We start from the raw sequence: 25,073 nt of genomic DNA on the forward strand, positions 1-25,073 counted from the left end.
ATTGGCGTAATTAAAAAAGCCAAAACCCCAAACAAAAGGAGCGTTTTATGGAGCTCCCGCTAACTGGAGAGAGGCTCATTAGCCTAGCAGTGTAATTAGCAAGATGCCGCAGTCCTCGTTAAGGAGAAGTCATAATCGTAAACAAACGCCAGTGAACTCCGAGCCAGGAGCTGTAATGAACTGTCAGTATTCTCTCACTCTGAATGGAGAGTTAACAAAGACAGAGGGGCAGACACACACTGTCTTAAAACACACCTACATACACATTCTGGAGTGGATACACACACTGTCTTAATACACACCTACATACACATTCTGGAGTGTATACACACACTGTCTTAAAACACACCTACATACACATTCTGGAGTGGATACACACACACACACACACACAGAGACACACACACAGAAAGAGAGACACACAGAGAGAGAGAGAGACACACACATACACACAGAGAGAGAGACACACACACATATACACACAGAGAGAGAGACACACACATACACACACAGAGAGAGAGACACACACATACACACACAGAGAGAGAGACACACACATACACACACAGAGAGAGAGACACACACATACACACAGAGAGAGAGAGACACACACACACGAGGCAGGTTTCCATTGACCCAGGTTCTTCCGTCAAATGCAATGTCACAAAATAAAATCATTGTGACAGGTGCAATGAAAATGGCAGATGACAACATTGTCATCTGTTCGACAGGGGGGGATTTTTTGGGGTCGAACTTTATTGCGACAAATGATGATGGAAACAGTGTTGTTGGAATAAATGATGATGGAAACAATGTTGTTGGAATAAATGATGATGACATGAGAATTATTACAATATGGCAAATATTAGTCAATTATTGCATTCTACCCATGCTGGCTTTCACAAGCTGCCTGAGAGGTGGGAGAGCACACTGGCTGTTGTAAGTAAATGTATTCATGAGTAACACTTGTTTTATTAGACACTATCGTTGTTGTTGGTGTGACATCATTACATCCCGCTGAAATCACAACATCACCCTGACCTCGTTACATCCGGCTGACCTCGTTACATCCGGCTGACCTCGTTACATCCGGCTGACCTCGTTACATCCGGCTGACCTCGTTACATCCGGCTGACCTCGTTACATCCGGCTGACCTCGTTACATCCGGCTGACCTCGTTACATCCAGCTGACCTTGTTACATCCAGCTGACCTCGTTACATCCAGCTGACTTGTATTTTCTATGTAAACTTTCTCAATGTAAAAAAAAAATAATAATAAAGCACTGGACATTCTCTCTCACACACACACACACACAAAGATGCACGTGCTCGTGCACACACACACACACACGATAACATAAACACTATACACACACATACGCATGGATTTTGTACTGTAGATATGTGGTAGTGGTGGAGTAGGGGCCTTAGGGCACACAGTGTGTTGTGAAAGCTGTGAATGTATTGTTATGTTTTTAAAATTGTATAAACTGCTGGATCCCAGGAAGAGGAGCTGCTTAATGGGGATCCATAATAAATACAAATAGACACACACAGAAACATTTATGGTGACAGATTCCACATAATGTCTCTTACCCTTTAACTCACTCGGAGGGCCACATGTATTCTAGACGACACTTCGCCATCTCTGTATTCTAGACGGCCCTTCGCCATCTCTGTATTCTAGACGGCCCTTCGCCATCTCTGTATTCTAGACGGTCCTTCGTCATCTCTGTATTCTAGACGGCCCTTCGCCATCTCTGTATTCTAGACGACACTTCACCATCTCTGTATTCTAGACGACACTTCGCCATCTCTGTATTCTAGACGGCCCTTCGCCATCTCTGTATTCTAGACGACACTTCACCATCTCTGTATTCTAGACGGCACTTCACCATCTCTGTATTCTAGACGGCCCTTCGCCATCTCTGTATTCTAGACGGCACTTCGCCATCTCTGTATTCTAGACGGCCCTTCACCATCTCTGTATTCTAGACGGCCCTTCACCATCTCTGTATTCTAGACGACACTTCGCCATCTCTGTATTCTAGACGACACTTCGCCATCTCTGTATTCTAGACGACACTTCACCATCTCTGTATTCTAGACGGCCCTTCACCATCTCTGTATTCTAGACGACACTTCGCCATCTCTGTATTCTAGACGGCCCTTCGCCATCTCTGTATTCTAGACGGCCCTTCGCCATCTCTGTATTCTAGACGGCCCTTCGCCATCTCTGTATTCTAGACGGCCCTTCACCATCTTTGTATTCTAGACGGCCCTTCCCATCTCTGTATTCTAGACGGCCTTTCGCCATCTCTGTATTCTAGACGACACTTCGCCATCTCTGTATTCTAGACGACACTTCGCCATCTCTGTATTCTAGACGACACTTCGCCATCTCTGTATTCTAGACGACACTTCGCCATCTCTGTATTCTAGACGACACTTCGCCATCTCTGTATTCTAGACGACACTTCGCCATCTCTGTATTCTAGACGACACTTCGCCATCTCTGTATTCTAGACGACACTTCGCCATCTCTGTATTCTAGACGACACTTCGCCATCTCTGTATTCTAGACGACACTTCCCCATCTCTGTATTCTAGACGACACTTCGCCATCTCTGTATTCTAGACGACACTTCGCCATCTCTGTATTCTAGATGACACTTCACCATCTCTGGACTAATTGACTAAAACAGGTACACACACACATATACGCAGTCACACACACACACACACACACACTAACAGTAGCATCCACACATTAACACAGCCACTATAGCTATAGCCTAAACATGCAGGTAGACACTGAAGAAGAAGAATCAACAGTGTAGGTATTTATGGTAACGGTCAATGTGTCGGCATACGGCCGTATGAGAAGACTCATTCTTTATACACTACTGTAGAGTATTCACAGAGACTAGCTTTGAGATGCATAACATCCACTGTTACATATCTGATCTGGGGAACACATTGCTGTGAGAAGTGATTGATCTCATGATTGATCTCATCTTTAATAGGGGAGGTGCTAGGTGAGCATGAGCAGTAAGTGGTATCCATGGAGATGATAGGCCCACTTCCTGTGCTGGAAGAAATGGGTACCGGGGTGTGTGTGTGTGTCTATATTCTATAACCACCAATTAACTGCTTCTACGGGGTCAGGGAGAATCAAATGCTGTTTCAGAGACAATTATGATTCTGTGAGATAGGTGGGTGGCTGCCAAGTATCACTGTGTGTGTGTGTGTGTGTGTGTGTGTGTGTGTGTGTGTGTGTGTAAGAGAAAATTTGTGAGCGAGAGAGAACGAGAGAGAGCGAGAATGAGAGAGAGCGAGAATGAGAGAGAGAACGAGAGAGAGAGAGAGAATGAGAGAGAGAACGAGACAGAGAGAATGAGAGAGAGAACGAGAGAGAGCGAATGAGAGAGAGAACGAGAGAGAGAGAGAATGAGAGAGAGAACGAGAGAGAGAGAGAATGAGAGAGAGAACGAGAGAGAGAGAGAATGAGAGAGAGAACGAGAGAGAGAACGAGAGAGAGAACGAGAGAGAACGAGAGAGGTGGCTGTGGAAACCTCACAAAGTCCAAAGGAAACTATTACCTGGCCGTATACTAACTGATGAATTCACCAACTGTAAGTCTCTCTGTATAAGAACGTCTGCTAAATGACTCTAATGGAAATGTACACCATAACATAAATTAAGAAGAATGTTGATCTTGTGAATAGGTTGTGAACAGGTTGTGAATAGGTTGTGAACAGGTTGTGAACAGGTTGTGAATAGGTTGTGAACAGGTTGTGAACAGGTTGTGAATAGGTTGTGAACAGGTTGTGAACAGGAAACAAAGTATGAGCAGAAGTAAGTAAGCATACATGTCTGTATAAATATGTCCACACAGACAGTTGTATGATTTCCATGTTTACCATATTTTGTGAATATGCGTGTCCTGCGAGTGTGTGTGTGTCCGTCCTGCGAGTGTGTGTGTCTGTCCTGCGAGTGTGTGTGTGTCCGTCCTGCGAATGTGTGTGTGTCCGTCCTGCGAATGTGTGTGTGTCCGTCCTGCGAATGTGTGTCCGTCCGTCCTGCGAGTGTGTGTGTGTCCTGCGAGTGTGTGTGTGTGTCCTGCGAGTATGTGTTCCCAGCCCCCCTCACCTGCAGCAGGGGCCTCTGCACCGCCAGGACCTTCATAGTATCAGCACTAGCCAGGACTTTCAGTGGGTCTGCTGTCTTGCTGACGGCCCGGATCTCCTTGTTGATCTCTGTTCTGACCTGGTGCAGGAACAGGTCGTTGATGTAGTAGGTCAGGAAGGTCCGGAGCTGGCACTGCTTGGCCTGCCCCGGTGAACCCATGTTCTGCTCTGTCTCATTGATGAACCTTGGGGGGGGACAATGTTGAGGGAACGTTAGAGAGAGTGGAGAGGAACGTTGCGGCAACATTAGCCTGGATAAACCTATGGGGAGAAACAGAGACTGGACAGGAATGTTAGTGCAATGTTAGAGAACCTTGAGTCATCGTTAGAGAAACTGTACAGGAAGGCTACAGCAATGTTAGCCTGGACAGGGAGATACCTCGTCAGTTGTACGACTGAATGCCTTCAACTGAAATGTGTCTTCCTCATTTAACCCCTCTAGGAACGTAAGAAGTAGTTCCACTAGCTGCAGTACACAGATGCTGAGACCCATGATAAGGAGGTGATAATGTATTCCCATTAAATAAACAGAGGGGAATTGCGTTACTGAAATTAGTGGTAGTATTGGGAACTCATTTGGAGAGAATAATTGGAGCGCAGACTGTATTCATACTTTTAGAAAAGTTAAGAGTTAAAGGGCGATAACGTGCCAGGATGTTTCCAGGACAACTTGGACAAACTGCTCAGGATAAGTCCTTGAAAACACTGGCGTCCTCCGATCTACATGGGTGAGTGTTTAACTAGCTGTCGAGTTGGTCAGATAGGTTCACACAGCAATGTAAGGGCTGGGGAGCACCATACACACCTCATCTGTCAAGGAATCACTGTTAATCACTAGGCCTGTCTCACACACACACACACACACACCTCCACGCAAGAGCGAGTGTGTCCTCAACAGCTTAACACACACAAATACACAAATAAATCAAATCCTTCACGTCAGGGTGAAGGGGGACAGATCTATTCAGAGTTGGAACTATGGAGCAATGGAAGGAAGGAGAAAGTGAGGTAGGGAAGAAAGCGGGAGGGGAAAAAGAAATAACGAACGAACGAACGAAATAACGAAAGAAAGGAAGGAAGGAAGGAAGGAAGGAAGGAGAAAGTGAGGTAGGGAAGAAAGCAGGAAAGATGGAGAGGCTAAACAGAAGAAGGGAAGGAATGAAGAAAGAAAGGAAATGAATGAATGAACAAGAAGGAAGGGAGATGGAAGGAAGGATGGAAGGACGGAGCCAGGGTAGACTCCTATGATGTCTGGACTCTAGGTGTCTATAGTGGGGGACAGCAGGGCTAGAGAGGGCTCTGTAGACGGCTCTAGGTGTCTATAGTGGGGGACAGCAGGGCTAGAGAGGGCTCTGTAGAAGGCTCTAGGTGTCTAGAGTGGGGGACAGCAGGGCTAGAGAGGGCTCTGTGGAAGGCTCTAGGTGTCTAGAGTGGGGGACAACAGGGCTAGAGAGGGCTCTGTAGAAGGCTCTAGGTGTCTAGAGTGGGGGACAGCAGGGCTAGAGAAGGCTCTGCAGAAGGCTCTAGGTGTCTAGAGTGGGGGACAGCAGGGCTAGAGAAGGCTCTGCAGAAGGCTCTAGGTGTCTAGAGTGGGGGACAGCAGGGCTAGAGAAGGCTCTGTAGAAGGCTCTAGATGTCTAGAGTGGGGGACAGCAGGGCTAGAGAAGGCCCTGTAGAAGGCTCTAGGTGTCTAGAGTGGGGGACAGCAGGGCTAGAGAAGGCTCTGTAGAAGGCTCTAGGTGTCTATAGTGGGGGACAGCAAGGGGGGGGGGGGGGTGAGAGAGAGAGTGAGAGAGTTGAACTGTGAGAGAGGTGAACTGTAAGAGAAAAGGAGAGGTCTCCTAAAAATTCTATAGTAGACTAATTTAAGTTGAGCCTACAATGACAACCAGGCATCCAGCCCATCTTAAAATACACAGAACATCACTAAATACCCCTCAATAACTCTAAATATAATTAGTGCTGACAACGTTTAATAAATGTGCATTTTTTGTTGTTGTTATTGATCGAGAACCCAAGTTGCAGCGTCAACGTTCCATGAAGACCAAGAAGATACATCATGTCCTGTTACGATTGTCATTGTCTCAATATGCACAGCAACTTGATGGATCTGGATTGGTGTGTGTGAGCACAGATGGATTTTAGTTGGTGAGAGCGATAACGTTTGAATAATGTTGGGGAGAGGACGGATGGATGCAGTCGAAGCCGCTCTCTGTCCAAATAACCATCTGGAGCTGAGCCTCAGGACTTGGCCTTGTGTCACCATGCAGTCAACTGAGGTAACTCAACTGCTTGTCCAGACGCTTAGCTAACGTGCAGGTGCTAACCCAGACATTGACCTAACAACCAGGTAACATATTTATCAAATTGGCTGATAACATTCAAAGGAATGTTGATGATGGCATTAAGTCCATTCAATTAATACTACAGTCTGGTGCCAACTTTGTGGCATTCTACCTACTTTACACACATACACGTATGCCCACGCACACACTCTGTAGCCAAGCAGGCTGTTGCCAGGCAACAAACATATTTACATAAGTCTAATGACCCATTGTATCTTCAAAAGTTGTAAGCCACCTCCACAGTAGGGCTGCATGATATTCCACATGCCTGGATCACAATGTTGTTTTCATGTAGTCTTTTTGGTTTCGCCTCCTTCGCTCCCTTCTGTGCTGTGTGCACCTTCCCATTCTCTCACACACACACACACACACACACACACACACACACACACACACAAAGCCCCTCCCCCTGCCACTCACAACAACAAAGATGAGATTCCTTCTTCCTCTCTGAGAAGCGGTTTCAACTTGATTTTATGCATCTGAGGTCACCGAAACACGATTTTTTGCATCTGAGGTCACCGAAACACGATTTTTTGCATCTGAGGTCACCGAAACACAGAGACTTTATTTTATTGTCAGAGAAGAGAAGTTCCCTTCTCTACCAATACCCTTTTTATGTCTCAACTTCTCAAACTGCACACAGAGCAGACACTACTAAAACCGGAGTAGCAACGAACATTGGTTCTGGAAAATGAAAACTCAGTTTGTCGTGCGCGGGATTGCTGTACCACGTACCGTTAGCAGTGTTTTAACCAAAGACTTTTATACTAGCTGTCATGTCTGTGTTTTATAAATGTGCAATAAAACAGCAATATATAAGGAATTGTCAACTCACTGTCATTCTGAGAAATACTGAACACACTTGATTTCAACATCTGAACAGAGTGGACAGAATAGCACGCTGTTCAGACACATGGAGACAGACAGAAGGGTGTGTTCATAACAATTCAACTGTCAACCTTGTTAGTTAGAAAATAGAGCCAAGTTGGCTAAACTTGAAATATAAAGATTAGCTGGCTACTCAATAGCACATGGGCTTGAGAGATTGTTGATGAGACCTGTGCTAATTTTCTATAGCCTAATGCCTGCTACAATAAGTTAGTCATGATTAGTGAATGTGGATTGTGTATGGTTCTGGTTAAATTTGTAACAAAAGGTACATTTTCATAGACCGACTTGAAAGCCAAATCAGTGACAATAGCAAAAAAAAACAGATTAAACTATTTTGATAAAATAATAAAATAATGAATGGGTATTATGGTTGTGGAAGGATTATATTTAGCCTGGGTATCATTGCACAAACCCCAAATCCATTCGATTATTGCTGAGTGTTTGAAAACCTTTAATTGTACAACAAAGTTTATTTAGATTTGTTTAAAAAAAAAATGTAATCACAATATATGTTGTGAATTGCCCATAAATTATAAAAAACTATAGCAGCAGTAGAGTAAAATAGCTACAGTAACTGTCAGAAGGTGGAAGCCACCTCCACAGTAGCAGTAGGGTACAGGAGCTACAGTAACTGTCAGAAGGTGGAAGCCACCTCCACAGTAGCAGTAGGGTACAGGAGCTACAGTAACTGTCAGAAGGTGGAAGCCACCTCCACAGTAGCAGTAGGGTACAGGAGCTACAGTAACTGTCAGAAGGTGGAAGCCACCTCCACAGTAGCAGTAGGGTACAGGAGCTACAGTAACTGTCAGAAGGTGGAAGCCACCTCCACTGTAGCAGTAGGGTACAGGAGCTACAGTAACTGTCAGAAGGTGGAAGCCACCTCCACAGTAGCAGTAGGGTACAGGAGCTACAGTAACTGTCAGAAGGTGGAAGCCACCTCCACAGTAGCAGTAGGGTACAGGAGCTACAGTAACTGTCAGAAGGTGGAAGCCACCTCCACAGTAGCAGTAGGGTACAGGAGCTACAGTAACTGTCAGAAGGTGGAATCCACCTCCACAGTAGCAGTAGGGTACAGGAGCTACAGTAACTGTCAGAAGGTGGAAGCCACCTCCACAGTAGCAGTAGGGTACAGGAGCTACAGTAACTGTCAGAAGGTGGAAGCCACCTCCACAGTAGCAGTAGGGTACAGGAGCTACAGTAACTGTCAGAAGGTGGAAGCCACCTCCACAGTAGCAGTAGGGTACAGGAGCTACAGTAACTGTCAGAAGGTGGAAGCCACCTCCACAGTAGCAGTAGGGTACAGGAGCTACAGTAACTGTCAGAAGGTGGAAGCCACCTCCACAGTAGCAGTAGGGTACAGGAGCTACAGTAACTGTCAGAAGGTGGAAGCCACCTCCACAGTAGCAGTAGGGTACAGGAGCTACAGTAACTGTCAGAAGGTGGAAGCCACCTCCACAGTAGCAGTAGGGTACAGGAGCTACAGTAACTGTCAGAAGGTGGAAGCCACCTCCACAGTAGCAGTAGGGTACAGGAGCTACAGTAACTGTCAGAAGGTGGAAGCCACCTCCACAGTAGCAGTAGGGTACAGGAGCTACAGTAACTGTCAGAAGGTGGAAGCCACCTCCACAGTAGCAGTAGGGTACAGGAGCTACAGTAACTGTCAGAAGGTGGAAGCCACCTCCACAGTAGCAGTAGGGTACAGGAGCTACAGTAACTGTCAGAAGGTGGAAGCCACCTCCACAGTAGCAGTAGGGTACAGGAGCTACAGTAACTGTCAGAAGGTGGAAGCCACCTCCACAGTAGCAGTAGGGTACAGGAGCTACAGTAACTGTCAGAAGGTGGAAGCCACCTCCACAGTAGCAGTAGGGTACAGGAGCTACAGTAACTGTCAGAAGGTGGAAGCCACCTCCACAGTAGCAGTAGGGTACAGGAGCTACAGTAACTGTCAGAAGGTGGAAGCCACCTCCACAGTAGCAGTAGGGTACAGGAGCTACAGTAACTGTCAGAAGGTGGAAGCCACCTCCACAGTAGCAGTAGGGTACAGGAGCTACAGTAACTGTCAGAAGGTGGAAGCCACCTCCACAGTAGCAGTAGGGTACAGGAGCTACAGTAACTGTCAGAAGGTGGAAGCCACCTCCAAAGTAGCAGTAGGGTACAGGAGCTACAGTAACTGTCAGAAGGTGGAAGCCACCTCCACAGTAGCAGTAGGGTACAGGAGCTACAGTAACTGTCAGAAGGTGGAAGCCACCTCCACAGTAGCAGTAGGGTACAGGAGCTACAGTAACTGTCAGAAGGTGGAAGCCACCTCCACAGTAGCAGTAGGGTACAGGAGCTACAGTAACTGTCAGAAGGTGGAAGCCACCTCCACTGTAGCAGTAGGGTACAGGAGCTACAGTAACTGTCAGAAGGTGGAAGCCACCTCCACAGTAGCAGTAGGGTACAGGAGCTACAGTAACTGTCAGAAGGTGGAAGCCACCTCCACAGTAGCAGTAGGGTACAGGAGCTACAGTAACTGTCAGAAGGTGGAAGCCACCTCCACAGTAGCAGTAGGGTACAGGAGCTACAGTAACTGTCAGAAGGTGGAAGCCACCTCCACAGTAGCAGTAGGGTACAGGAGCTACAGTAACTGTCAGAAGGTGGAAGCCACCTCAACAGTAGCAGTAGGGTACAGGAGCTACAGTAACTGTCAGAAGGTGGAAGCCACCTCCACAGTAGCAGTAGGGTACAGGAGCTACAGTAACTGTCAGAAGGTGGAAGCCACCTCCACAGTAGCAGTAGGGTACAGGAGCTACAGTAACTGTCAGAAGGTGGAAGCCACCTCCACAGTAGCAGTAGGGTACAGGAGCTACAGTAACTGTCAGAAGGTGGAAGCCACCTCCACAGTAGCAGTAGGGTACAGGAGCTACAGTAACTGTCAGAAGGTGGAAGCCACCTCCACAGTAGCAGTAGGGTACAGGAGCTACAGTAACTCTCAGCTAATAATTTGACAACACATAATGGTGTACCTCAGTTCTTCTGACAATGCCAAGTTGCCCACATCATCATAATAATACTACTGTAAGCCAGTGTCTTGGCTACTTCTGGAGCTGTGACTGGCCCAGGTCATTTAAATCTCTATTCTGTCTACAACTAAATCACGACTAAAATGAACTCCTTTAAACCTAGAAACTTTCCTATTCAACGGATAAGAATTCAATAATGAGGTCTGTTTGAGATAATATGTTTACTATGGTGGAATCCAAAATGACATTTGTTGAAAAAGGTTGTTTGGGTAATGACAGTGAGTAGGTCCTAAATGCCACCCTATTCCTTATAGACCCTGGTCAACAGCAGTGCACAATGAAGGGAATCGGGTGTCATTTGGGACACAAACAGAGAGAGCAGAACACCCAGGGAAGATGATGTCACAGGGCACAGCATGAGTCTCATCACCACGGAAACACCACGGCAACACTGTGGTGATGGTGGTGGGACGCCGCTGCTCCGGTCTGGGAAATACAAATTAATAACCGTGCAAATCTGATTAGCAGTCTTCATCCTCCACACACACACATTCAGACTCATCCCCCTAACACACACACACACACACACTGTCCGGAGGTTGTCTCGGCCCTGTCCAGACTCCACAGACATCCCCCCTTCACACACACCGAGGCAGCCAGCAGGCATTGCTCACTCTTAATAAGGAGATTAGGTCCCATAATTCGAGAGCTGTTCCATGGTTTTGCTAGTCCAGCAGCAGAAATATAATGACTAGTGGGATGGACAGTCAGTCAGTGGTTTAATGGCTCATCAACAGGAAGTCTTCATTAGTCCATGTGCTAATGAGACTGACACCCAAGCCACGAACACACACACACACACACACACACAGATCTGGCTCCATCACTGATCAGTCCACACACCCACTAGTGAAGAGACAGACTCAGAGAGCAGCAGCTCTTCCTTCCCCTAGGGCAGGGCTCTTCTGGATCCAACGGCTCTTCTAGTCGCACTAAAACCCCAGTTTATTAGTATAGACTGCCGTTGATTGTGCTAGACAGCATCTAATTGACTATCTTTAGGAAACAGATGTCGGAGCCCGAGGCTTAGTGCTGGATAATGGTCTGAACAGTACCCTCCCTGTGTATGTTGATATAAAAATAACATTCAGAACTCACTTACACCAATAATGTGCCCTCTAAATCTAATATAACTCCCATCTTGTTAATCTACTGTATTGAAAATATAATGATAATGCTTGTTTTCAGAGGTAGAAGGACGATGATCTGAGGTGTGTTTTATGTGTCCTCCCAAATGATTAAGGTTAGGACTTGGAGAGGCTCAACTGATCCTCGATCTGTGCCTAAGGGAAACTTCTATTTGGAGTGGGATGCTGGAGAGAGAGTGTGCCAAAACAGATTATAAACTATTTAAAATCTACCAGAATTCCCCCTGGGCCCCGGCCTATCAGCCGTGGCCAATTCCCATTACTCTGGCCACCAAGGAGGCCATACCTTGCTGAGACCGGACACACACTGTTGGAGATGAGTGTGTGTGCCTAAGTCTGTGCACAAGTGTGTGTGTGGTGTGTGTGTCAATACTTCCAATCACCCAATAAAACACATAACTCCAGGCTTGACAGTGCTTAGCCAACTGATGACATTATGTGACATCAGCACAGTCAGCACTGCAGTACACATTCACCTCAATGACCCTGAACAAGGAATCTAGTCCTCCAGTCAACTCTCTCTCCAGTAACAGAACTCAGGGACGAGTAGGGTTGAAAAATGATGGTGACTTCCACAAAATGATATGGTTTTCCAGAAGTCCTGGTTGGAGGACACCGGATTTCCTGCTTATTCCCCCCATGATTCTGGAGATCTTCCAACCAGGATTCCTGAAAAACCTGGTAATTTTGGAGAAGTCACTGGAATTTTGCAACCCCATGGACGAGGTTGCTGTACAATATGCCCAAGGCACCAGTAGAGCCTCATATCGCCACTAGATGGCAATATGACAGCTTCCTCCACCAATCCCTCACAACACCAGTGTCTGACTGGAATCTCCTGATAGAAATGGCATTGAGAGAGCATTAAGATTCTATTCGGTAGGTTACCGTATAAAGCCTGCTCGCTGTGTGTTGTGTTTATCGTTTTCTCCCGCTCAGACAAAGAGAGGCAGAGTGAAATGCATATGGTCGTCCCACACACACACCCACCTCTCTCCCAGACTCCCCGCTGTCTGCGGCCCTCTCTCACCCCGACACAATTATTACACCAGTTAACGGCAATCACGTGTGTGTATGTGTGTGTGTGTGTGATGCCATATTGGCAGGTTAACAGGGAGGAGGAGGAACGTGAGGAAGGAAGAGCTACAGTAGCCAACTAACCCTGTCTCTATGGGAGTTCTACTGTCCTCATTCTAACCCTGTCTTTCTCCTAAGAGGGCTATGGGAGTTCTATATACTAGTTCTAACCCTGTCTTTCTCCTAAGAGGGCTATGGGAGTTCTACTGTCCTCATTCTAAACCTGTCTTTCACCTAAGAGGGCTATGGGAGTTCTACTGTCCTCATTCTAACCCTGTCTTTTTCCTAAGAGGGCTATGGGAGTTATATATACTCATTCTAACCCTGTCTTTCTCCTAAGAGGGCTATGGGAGTTCTACTGTCCTCATTCTAACCCTGTCTTTCACCTAAGAGGGCTATGGGAGTTCTACTGTCCTCATTCTAACCCTGTCTTTCTCCTAAGAGGGCTATGGGAGTTCTACTGTCCTCATTCTAACCCTGTCTTTCACCTAAGAGGGCTATGGGAGTTCTAGTTCTACTTTCCTCATTCTAACCCTGTCTTTCTCCTAAGAGGGCTACGGGAGTTCTACTGTCCTCATTCTAACCCTGTCTTTCACCTAAGAGGGCTATGGGAGTTCTACTGTCCTCATTCTAACCCTGTCTTTCACCTAAGAGGGCTATGGGAGTTATATATACTCATTCTAACCCTGTCTTTCTCCTAAGAGGGCTATGGGAGTTCTACTGTCCTCATTCTAACCCTGTCTTTCACCTAAGAGGGCTATGGGAGTTATATATACTCATTCTAACCCTGTCTTTCTCCTAAGAGGGCTATGGGAGTTCTACTGTCCTCATTCTAACCCTGTCTTTCACCTAAGAGGGCTATGGGAGTTCTACTGTCCTCATTCTAACCCTGTCTTTCTCCTAAGAGGGCTACGGGAGTTCTACTGTCCTCATTCTAACCCTGTCTTTCACCTAAGAGGGCTATGGGATTTCTACTGTCCTCATTCTAACCCTGTCTTTTTCCTAAGAGGGCTATGGGAGTTATACAGTGCCTTGCGAAAGTATTCGGCACCCTTGAACTTTGCGACCTTTTGCCACATTTCAGGCTTCAAACATAAAGATATAAAACTGTATTTTTTTGTGAAGAATCAACAACAAGTGGGACACAATCATGAAGTGGAACGACATTTATTGGATATTTCAAACTTTTTTAACAAATCAAAAACTGAAAAATTGGGCGTGCAAAATTATTCAGCCCCCTTAAGTTAATACTTTGTAGCGCCACCTTTTGCTGCGATTACAGCTGTAAGTCGCTTGGGGTATGTCTCTATCAGTTTTGCACATCGAGAGACTGACATTTTTTCCCATTCCTCCTTGCAAAACAGCTCGAGCTCAGTGAGGTTGGATGGAGAGCATTTGTGAACAGCAGTTTTCAGTTCTTTCCACAGATTCTCGATTGGATTCAGGTCTGGACTTTGACTTGGCCATTCTAACACCTGGATATGTTTATTTTTGAACCATTCCATTGTAGATTTTGCTTTATGTTTTGGATCATTGTCTTGTTGGAAGACAAATCTCTGTCCCAGTCTCAGGTCTTTTGCAGACTCCATCAGGTTTTCTTCCAGAATGGTCCCGTATTTGGCTCCATCCATCTTCCCATCAATTTTAACCATCTTCCCTGTCCCTGCTTAAGAAAAGCAGGCCCAAACCATGATGCTGCCACCACCATGTTTGACTGTGGGGATGGTGTGTTCAGAGTGATGAGCTGTGTTGCTTTTACGCCAAACATAACGTTTTGCATTGTTGCCAAAAAGTTCAATTTTGGTTTCATCTGACCAGAGCACCTTCTTCCACATGTTTGGTGTGTCTCCCAGGTGGCTTGTGGCAAACTTTAAACGAACACTTTTTATGGATATCTTTAAGAAATGGCTTTCTTCTTGCCACTCTTCCATAAAGGCCAGATTTGTGCAATATACGACTGATTGTTGTCCTATGGACAGAGTCTCCCACCTCAGCTGTAGATCTCTGCAGTTCATCCAGAGTGATCATGGGCCTCTTGGCTGCATCTCTGATCAGTCTTCTCCTTGTATAAGCTGAAAGTTTAGAGGGACGGCCAGGTCTTGGTAGATTTGCAGTGGTCTGATACTCCTTCCATTTCAATATTATCGCTTGCACAGTGCTCCTTGGGATGTTTAAAGCTTGGGAAATCTTTTTGTATCCAAATCCGGCTTTAAACTTCTTCACAACAGTATCTCGGACCTGCCTGGTGTGTTCCTTGTTCTTCATGATGCTCTCTGCGCTTTTAACGGACCTCTGAGACTATCACAGTGCAGGTGCATTTGTACGGAGACTTGATTACACACAGGTGGATTGTATTTATCATCATTAGTCATTTAGGTCAACATTGGATCATTCAGAGATCCTCACTGAACTTCTGGAGAGAGTTTGCTGCACTGAAAGTAAAGGGGCTGAATAATTTTGAACGCCCAATTTTTCAGTTTTTGATTTGTTAAAAAAGTTTGAAATATCCAATAAATGTCGTTCCACTTCATGATTATGTCCCACTTGTTGTTGATTCTTCACAAAAAAATACAGTTTTATATCTTTATGTTTGAAGCCTGAAATGTGGCAAAAGGTCGCAAAGTTCAAGGGGGCCGAATACTTTCGCAAGGCACTGTATATACTCATTCTAACCCTGTCTTTCTCCTAAGAGGGCTATGGGAGTTCTACTGTCCTCATTCTAACCCTGTCTTTCTCCTAAGAGGGCTATGGGAGTTATATATACTCATTCTAACCCTATCTTTCTCCTAAGAGGGCTATGGGAGTTATATATACTCATTCTAACCCTGTCTTTCTCCTAAGAGGGCTATGGGAGTTCTACTGTCCTCATTCTAACCCTGTCTTTCACCTAAGAGGGCTATGGGAGTTATATATACTCATTCTAACCCTGTCTTTCTCCTAAGAGGGCTATGGGAGTTCTACTGTCCTCATTCTAACCATGTCTTTCACCTAAGAGGGCTATGGGAGTTCTACTGTCCTCATTCTAAAACTGTATTTCTCCTAAGAGGGCTATGGGAGTTCTACTGTCCTCATTCTAACCCTGTCTTTCTCCTAAGAGGGCTATGGGAGTTATATATACTCATTCTAACCCTATCTTTCTCCTAAGAGGGCTATGGGAGTTATATATACTCATTCTAACCCTGTCTTTCTCCTAAGAGGGCTATGGGAGTTCTACTGTCCTCATTCTAACCCTGTCTTTCACCTAAGAGGGCTATGGGAGTTATATATACTCATTCTAACCCTGTCTTTCTCCTAAGAGGGCTATGGGAGTTATACTGTCCTCATTCTAACCCTGTCTTCCTCCTAAGAGGGCTATGGGAGTTATATATACTCATTCTAACCCTGTCTTTCTCCTAAGAGGGCTATGGGAGTTATACTGTCCTCATTCTAACCCTGTCTTTCACCTAAGAGGGCTATGGGAGTTATACTGTCCTCATTCCAACCCTGTATTTCACCTAAGAGGGCTATGGGAGTTCTACTGTCCTCATTCTAACCCTGTCTTTCTCCTAAGATGGCTATGGGAGTTCTACTGTCCTCATTCTAACCCTGTCTTTCACCTAAGAGGGCTATGGGAGTTATATATGCTCATTCTAACCCTGTCTTTCTCCTAAGAGGGCTATGGGAGTTATACTGTCCTCATTCTAACCCTGTATTTCACCTAAGAGGGCTATGGGAGTTCTACTGTCCTCATTCTAACCATGTCTTTCTCCTAAGAGGGCTATGGGAGTTCTACTGTCCTCATTCTAACCCTGTCTTTCACCTAAGAGGGCTATGGGAGTTATATATACTCATTCTAACCCTGTCTTTCTCCTAAGAGGGCTATGGGAGTTATACTGTCCTCATTCTAACCCTGTCTTTTTCCTAAGAGGGCTATGGGAGTTATATATACTCATTCTAACCCTGTCGTTCTCCTAAGAGGGCTATGGGAGTTATATATACTCATTCTAACCCTGTCTTTCTCCTAAGAGGGCTATGGGAGTTCTACTGTCCTCATTCTAACCCTGTCTTTTTCCTAAGAGGGCTATGGGAGTTATATATACTCATTCTAACGGTCTTTCTCCTAAGAGGGCTATGGGAGTTCTACTGTCCTCATTCTAACCCAGAGGAAATTGTCTTCCTATATGCACCTTAGTGAGTTACTGTCCCCATTGTGTAGGTTATAATGGTGCTACTGTTGGAATGATGTCACTTTAAATCTGATCACCACGACAGGCTAAACATGATCTGTATGTTACAGTAAGGTATTGTTTCCAACAGGTGGCGTCACTCCTACGTCATACCGGTCCCTCGTCTGACGAAGGACAATACCTTGTTTGTGTGAATCTCAGTGTCTGTACTAAACCTGTCTGAGAGTTTGTAGGAGTGTGTGTGAGCGTGTGTCCATGCCTCTCTCTCTCTGTGTGTGTGTCCGTGTGTGTATCCGTATGTGTGCATATGTGTGTGTTTGAGCCCAGTCCTGTCTGTGGGTGTGTAGACCAATTAAAGCAGGTGAGATTGATCACCTCAGGCTCTCCCCACCGTCTGGGCTTCCTGCAGTCAACAGGAAATGAGATGGCCTCGTTTAGCTGACTCCATGACAAATCACCCGCACAGAAGCCATGCAGGTCCTGTGGCCTCCTCTCTCTTCTTTCTTCTCCTCTCGTCTTTTCTACTGCTCTTTGTTTCTCCAACCTCTCTTCCCCCATTCCTCATTTCTTTTGTCCCCTTTATGTCTCCAAGTTCTCACGTTTCTCCTACTCTTTCTGTCTCCAACCTCTCTTCTTCCTCTGTGTCCCATGCCTATTTCTCCTCCCCTTTATCTGCTCTCCTCTCTCTTGTTTTCTCCCATCTCTCTTCCTCCAGTGTGGAGAAAATACAATGTATGTGGGTGTTCATTTAACTGCAGGAGCACCAAGAATAAAATAACTGTGCTAATGACCATGACAATAAGGGTAGTTACAGGCTGTAGTGGGTATGACCCATGCTAATGTCCATGACAATAAGGGTAGTTACAGGCTGTAGTGGCTATGACCCATGCTAATGTCCATGACAATAAGGGTAGTTACAGGCCGTAGTGGGTATGACCCATGTTAATGTCCATGACAATAAGGGTAGTTACAGGCCGTAGTGGATATGACCCATGCTAATGTCCATGACAATAAGGGTAGTTACAGGCCGTAGTGGATATGACCCATGTTAATGTCCATGACAATAAGGGTAGTTACAGGCCGTAGTGGATATGACCCATGTTATTGTCATGGACATTAAGGGTAGTTACAGGCCGTAGTGGATATGACCCATGCTAATGTCCATGACAATAAGGGTAGTTACAGGCCGTAGTGGATTTGACCCATGTTAATGTCCATGACAATAAGGGTAGTTACAGGCTGTAGTGGGTATGACCCATGCTAATGTCCATGACAATAAGGGTAGTTACAGGCCGTAGTGGGTATGACCCATGCTAATGTCCATGACAATAAGGGTAGTTACAGGCCGTAGTGGGTATGACCCATGCTAATGTCCATGACAATAAGGGTAGTTACAGGCCGTAGTGGATATGACCCATGCTAATGTCCATGACAATAAGGGTAGTTACAGGCCGTAGTGGATATGACCCATGTTAATGTCCATGACAATAAGGGTAGTTACAGGCCGTAGTGGGTATGACCGATGACAATAAGGGTAGTTACAGGCCGTAGTGGGTATGACCCATGACAATAAGGGTAGTTACAGGCTGTAGTGGATATGACCCATGCTAATGTCCATGACAATAAGGGTAGTTACAGGCCGTAATGGGTATGACCCATGCTAATGTCCATTACAATAAGGGTAGTTACAGGCTATAGCGGATATGACCCATGCTAATGTCCATGACAATAAGGGTAGTTACAGGCCATAGTGGGTATGACCCATGACAATAAGGGTAGTTACAGGCTGTAGTGGATATGACCCATGCTAATGTCCATGACAATATGGGTAGTTACAGGCCGTAGTGGGTATGACCCATGCTAATGTCCATGACAATAAGGGTAGTTACAGGCTGTATTGGATATTACCCATGCTAATGTCCATGACAATAAGGGTAGTTACAGGCCGTAGTGGGTATGACCCATGCTAATGTCCATGACAATAAGGGTAGTTACAGGCTGTAGTGGATATTACCCATGTTAATGTCCATGACAATAAGGGTAGTTACAGGCTATAGTGGATATGACCCATGCTAATGTCCATGACAATAAGGGTAGTTACAGGCTATAGTGGATATGACCCATGCTAATGTCCATGACAATAAGGGTAGTTACAGGCCGTAGTGGATATGACCCATGCTAATGTCCATGACAATACGGGTAGTTACAGGCTATAGCGGATATGACCCATGACAATAAGGGTAGTTACAGGCTGTAGTGGATATGACCCATGCTAATGTCCATGACAATAAGGGTAGTTACAGGCTGTAGTGGATATGACCCATGACAATAAGGGTAGTTACAGGCTGTAGTGGATATGACCCATGCTAATGTCCATGACAATAAGGGTAGTTACAGGCTGTAGTGGATATGACCCATGACAATAAGGGTAGTTACAGGCCGTAGTGGATATGACCCATGCTAATGTCCATTACAACAAGGATAGTTACAGGTCGTAGTGGATATGACCCATGACAATAAGGGTAGTTACAGACCGTAGTGGATATGACCCATGGCAATAAGGGTAGTTACAGGCCGTAGTGGATATTACCCATGCTAATTTTCATGACAATAAGGGTAGTTACAGGCTGTATTGGATATTACCCATGTTAATGTCCATGACAATAAGGGTAGTTACAGGCCGTAGTGGCTATGCAACAACACACTTCCCCTCGAACAATAGAACATATTGGCAGGTGCACACACACACCACACACACACACACACACACAAACTGCACAAGCTAGCTTACACACACACCAATGCCCTGGCCCGCACAATGCATCTCTTTGCCAAGGCCCAGTGGTTTTCCTCTGAATAGTGTTGTCTGAGAGGAGGCAGGCAGCTCGTAGAAAACCAGGGAGATTGACCCATTAGGCCTTGAGAGCAGAGGGAGGACGGCCTCTATAATGAGAGTGAATGGGGGTAAATCGCTGCTTTGTGCATACTGTATAATAACATATAATGGAGGTCTATGGAGGGGAAAGCAGGTGATTGGGCTGTTCTGCACTGTTGGTTGTTCAATGGGGGGCTATAGAGAGAGATGTGGGTGATTGACATTGGGACAGTTGGGGCAATTCAAGCTCTTCAGAAAGGTCCCAATCATGTCCTTCAGGCTTAAAACGGCTGAACTAAACGGCTGAAGCCATTTCCCCTTTACACTCCTAATAAGAGCGAGCAAATGCCTCACTTACAGGTACCGAACCCAACGTCCCACAATACACATCCCATCCACCTCCTTCGTACAGTAGCTGACGACCCAATCAGTCCCCATGAGTTAGGCAAAGGCAGGTGTGGTCCAGGCTGTTGCACTATACAGTATCTCTCTGCTCCTGAATGCTTTATAGTTTGGACATTTTTCCAATTACAAGACTGGGATTTACAGGAAGCAATAAACAGGCTATTTCCTGCAGGTGCTGTTTGAGGAAGCGGAAAAGAGGAAACAGTTGGATAACAACAGAGGGGCTTAAGTAAAACAGCAACACCACAGGGTGTTTATACAAGGGCATGTTCTAACGTACTGGCGACCTTTCACCTTGAAGCTTATCTCACTTAAAGACCATATGAATACATACAACACATACATTTTTCTTTTAGGCGTTTTTTTGGCTGGAGAACCATGTAAAAAGAGATTGAAACTCAATTCAAGGTGACATTACGTGTGAAAACAGGGCTGAGAATTATTTCACCTTTAGACCCTTCTCCCACGACAAGATAGTCAGATAAGCTTCTGACTGTCTGAGAAAAGCCTTCTATCTCAGCATAGAAATCCAAGTCCTCTCAAACTTGAAGCTCAATGTCAAATGAACACAGTGGGTGATTTATTAAGTAGAAGGTGGCTCCAACAGGGTCAAACTGAAGCCAAACTTACAGGAGCACACCAAGGATGAGGGGTGAAGTTAGATGGAGCGAGGAGGGTAAAGCACCAGACCCTGGGATACAAATCAATGAGGCTGGATTGCTAGAGTTATGTACCAACACAGATCCATCTGGATCACCTAGAGGGGGGTTTATACCGCCCCAAAAAGATAACAGACTTTCTTGGAACTAGGAACACGAGTGTGTGTACACACACAAAAACAGGGTCTGAGCTGCACTTTCACTTTCCTCCAAGAAAACACTTAACCCTCGACTAAGCTCAGACAAAAGCCTTGGGGCCTTAAAATTGACAGTCAATTTGCCCTCTGGTAATGACAGAGCTGCTGCTTTGAAATATGCACTGAGTATACACAACTACATTTTCATGACAGACTGACCAGGTGAAAGATATGATCCCTTTTCCTTATCCCCTTTTCTCCCCAATTTCGTGGTATCAGTCTAGTTAAGGTCTTGTCTCATCGCTGCAACCCCCGTACGGACTCGGGAGAGAGCCATGCGTCCTCCGAAACACAACCCAACCAAGCCGAACTGCTTCTTGACACAATGCACACTTAACCCGGAAGCCAGCCGCACCAATGTGTAGGAGGAAACACCGTACACCTGGCGACCGTGTCAGCGTGCACTGCACCCGGCCCTCCACAGGAGTCACTAGTGCGTGATGTAGCGACTCCTGTGGCGTGCCGGGCGCAGTGCGTGCTAAACCGGTGTTTCCTCCGACACATTGGTGCGGCTGGCTTCCGGGTTGGATGCGTGCTGTGTTAAGAAGCAGTGCGGTTGGGTTGTGTTTCAGAGGACGCAAGGCTTTCGACCTTCGTCTCTCCCAAGCATTTTGAGACACCCGCAATAACATCTGCTAAATATGTGCACGTGACCAATAAAATGTGATGTGATTTGAATAAATAAATTTGATTTGATGCATTAAGGTCAAAGACTGTCCCCAAAACGACACCCTCTTCTTCCCTGTATATTGCTCTGGACAAAATGTGTAGACTGGATGCACTCGAGCTCGCTCCCCCCTCCCTCCCACCCTCCCTCCCTCCCTCCCCCAGCATTGCATTTGGACCTTTATTTCACTGCAGGGCCTCCCCATCCTCCGGACCAGGTAGTCACCGCCTGATTGAAGGTGAAAAGAGAAACTGCCATAACGAAGACTAGCGGGGAAGGAGGGAGGAGGGAAAGAGGGGAGGGGGGTGAAAAAGAAGAGAGAGGAACAGAAAATAGGAGGATGATTGAACATTTGTTAACCTCCTGAGGAGTATGAAAAGTAACCTATTATGCCACCCCGTCCCCACAGACCCCCGTGTCCCCCCCAACGTTCCTTTTCTCCATAGTGACGCCTTGCTGAAATGGATCAATCAAATAAAATGACATGGCTCTGTATATGGGGGCAGTCGTGTCGACGATGCAATTCCAGCAGCGGGAGTCACCCCTGTGCTTTGGCTGTCATATCCACAGCAAGGATATTACCTACACATCCCAATACAGAGCACAGGTTGGAATGGCTTCCCTTCAGAAGGCAGAGGCTCACTCACACACAGCCATTACCATATCATACGGGCTACTGTGTGCAGTACTGTCTGATATGAATATGATGTGGGGGTTCAATTATTTATAGATCTCTTCATATCACGTACAGAGCTGTCTGTCTGTCTGTCTGTCTGTCTGACGCTGTGCGTTTGTGTTGCAGCTAACTGAAGATGCCCTGAGGGGGAAAGAACAGACAACCTTGACCTCTGACCTTTTGCTTGTGTTCTTCTGCTGAGAAGTGACAGTGTGTGTGTGTGTGTGTTCTTTTTGCGCAGTGTGTGAGCGCACACACAAGTGTGGTTGTGCCTGCACTGTTTAGGAGGTTAGTTGGGGTCAGCTGACTGGACATGCCTGCTGTCATTAAGCCCTCTGATTTCTGAGTGAGCGGAGGAGAAGGGCGATGGGGGAGGAAAAGAAAGGACAGAGGAAAGGAGAGGAGAGAAGGACACCCTCACCTGAGGGGAGGATGGGGGTAAATGAGGGAAAGAGAGAGGGCAGTCGAGCGTTAAGAAAGAGATGAGGGTAAACCAGGGCAGATCCTTCCATAGAGGTTACAGTGTGTTTAGGTCATTGGCAGGCAGAGTCATAGTAACCTTAAGAGGACACTGGGACAACACTGCAGCAACCTCCACGTAACCATAGCAACAGATCTATGCTGCTTGGGTGGCCTGTCTGTGAGGGTGTCGTTGGGTGAGGGTGCTGTTGGGTGAGGGTGAGGGCGCCGTTGGGTGAGGGCGCCGTTGGGTGAGGGTGTCGTTGGGTGAGGGTGCCGTTGGGTGAGGGTGTCGTTGGGTGAGGGTGCCGTTGGGTGAGGACGCCGTTGGGTGAGGGCGCCGTTGGGTGAGGGTGCCGCTAGGTGAAGGTGTCGTTGGTTGAGGGTGTCGTTGGGTGAGGGTGTCGTTGGGTGAGGGTGTCACTGGGTGAGGGTGTCGTTGGGTGAGGGTGAGGGTGCTGTTGGGTGAGGGTGAGGACGCCGTTGGGTGAGGGCGCCGTTGGGTGAGGGTGTCGTTGGGTGAGGGCGCCGCTCGGTGAAGGTGTCGTTGGTTGAGGGTGTCGTTGGGTGAGGGTGTCGTTGGGTGAGGGCGCCGTTGGGTGAGGACGCCGTTGGGTGAGGGTGCCGTTGGGTGAGGACGCCGTTGGGTGAGGGTGCCGCTAGGTGAAGGTGTCGTTGGTTGAGGGTGTCGTTGGGTGAGGGTGTCGCTGGGTGAGGGTGTCGTTGGGTGAGGGTGTCGTTGGGTGAGGACGCCGTTGGGTGAGGACGCCGTTGGGTGAGGGTGCCGCTAGGTGAAGGTGTCGTTGGTTGAGGGTGTCGTTGGGTGAGGGTGTCGTTGGGTGAGGGTGTCGCTGGGTGAGGGTGTCGTTGGGTGAGGGTGTCGTTGGGTGAGGGTGTCGTTGGGTGAGGGTGCCGTTGGGTGAGGGTGCCGTTGGGTGAGGGTGCCGTTGGGTGAGGGTGTCACTGGGTGAGGGTGTCGTTGGGTGAGGGTGTCGTTGGGTGAGGGTGTCGCTGGGTGAGGGTGTCACTGGGTGAGGGTGTCGTTGGGTGAGGGTGTCACTGGGTGAGGGTGTCGTTGGGTGAGGGTGCCGTTGGGTGAGGGTGCCGTTGGGTGAGGGTGCCGTTGGGTGAGGGTGTCACTGGGCGAGGGTGTCGTTGGGCGAGGGTGCCGTTGGGCGAGGGTGCCGTTGGGCGAGGGTGCCGTTGGGCGAGGGTGCCGTTGGGCGAGGGTGCCGTTGGGCGAGGGTGCCGTTGGGCGAGGGCGCCGTTGGGTGAGGGTGCCGTTGGGTGAGGACGCCGTTGGGTGAGGGCGCCGTTGGGTGAGGGCGCCGTTGGGTGAGGACGCCGTTGGGTGAGGGCGCCGTTGGGTGAGGGCGCCGTTGGGTGAGGGTGCCGCTAGGTGAAGGTGTCGTTGGTTGAGGGTGTCGTTGGGTGAGGGTGTCGTTGGGTGAGGGTGTCACTGGGTGAGGGTGTCGTTGGGTGAGGGTGAGGGTGCTGTTGGGTGAGGGTGAGGACGCCGTTGGGTGAGGGCGCCGTTGGGTGAGGGCGCCGTTGGGTGAGGGTGCCGTTGGGCGAGGGTGCCGTTGGGCGAGGGTGCCGTTGGGTGAGGGCGCCGTTGGGTGAGGGCGCCGTTGGGTGAGGACGCCGTTGGGTGAGGGTGCCGTTGGGTGAGGACGCCGTTGGGTGAGGGTGCCGCTATGTGAAGGTGTCGTTGGTTGAGGGTGTCGTTGGGTGAGGGTGTCGTTGGGTGAGGGTGTCGCTGGGTGAGGGTGTCGTTGGGTGAGGGTGTCGTTGGGTGAGGACGCCGTTGGGTGAGGACGCCGTTGGGTGAGGGTGCCGCTAGGTGAAGGTGTCGTTGGTTGAGGGTGTCGTTGGGTGAGGGTGTCGTTGGGTGAGGGTGTCGCTGGGTGAGGGTGTCGTTGGGTGAGGGTGTCGTTGGTGAGGGTGTCGTTGGGTGAGGGTGCCGTTGGGTGAGGGTGCCGTTGGGTGAGGGTGTCGTTGGGTGAGGGTGTCGTTGGGTGAGGGTGTCGTTGGGTGAGGGTGCCGTTGGGTGAGGGTGCCGTTGGGTGAGGGTGTCGCTGGGTGAGGGTGTCACTGGGTGAGGGTGTCGTTGGGTGAGGGTGTCACTGGGTGAGGGTGCCGTTGGGTGAGGGTGCCGTTGGGTGAGGGTGCCGTTGGGTGAGGGTGTCGTTGGGTGAGGGTGTCACTGGGCGAGGGTGTCGTTGGGCGAGGGTGCCGTTGGGCGAGGGTGC

At 47.7% G+C, this 25,073-nt stretch overlaps 1 protein-coding gene across 1 annotated transcript in view; it reads right to left on the reverse strand.

The window, feature by feature from the left end:
- The window catches only part of LOC139404558 (exocyst complex component 4-like), a 129,253-nt gene that overhangs the window by 63,015 nt on the left and 41,165 nt on the right, over nucleotides 1-25,073 (reverse strand). Inside the window, exon 3 of the mRNA XM_071147258.1 lies at nucleotides 4,154-4,376. Coding sequence (XP_071003359.1) covers nucleotides 4,154-4,376 — 223 coding nt within the window. The remainder of the gene's footprint in view (nucleotides 1-4,153; nucleotides 4,377-25,073) is intronic.

The sequence above is a fragment of the Oncorhynchus clarkii genome, unplaced genomic scaffold, assembly GCF_045791955.1.
Source record: "Oncorhynchus clarkii lewisi isolate Uvic-CL-2024 unplaced genomic scaffold, UVic_Ocla_1.0 unplaced_contig_1793_pilon_pilon, whole genome shotgun sequence".
Lineage (NCBI taxonomy): Eukaryota > Metazoa > Chordata > Actinopteri > Salmoniformes > Salmonidae > Oncorhynchus > Oncorhynchus clarkii.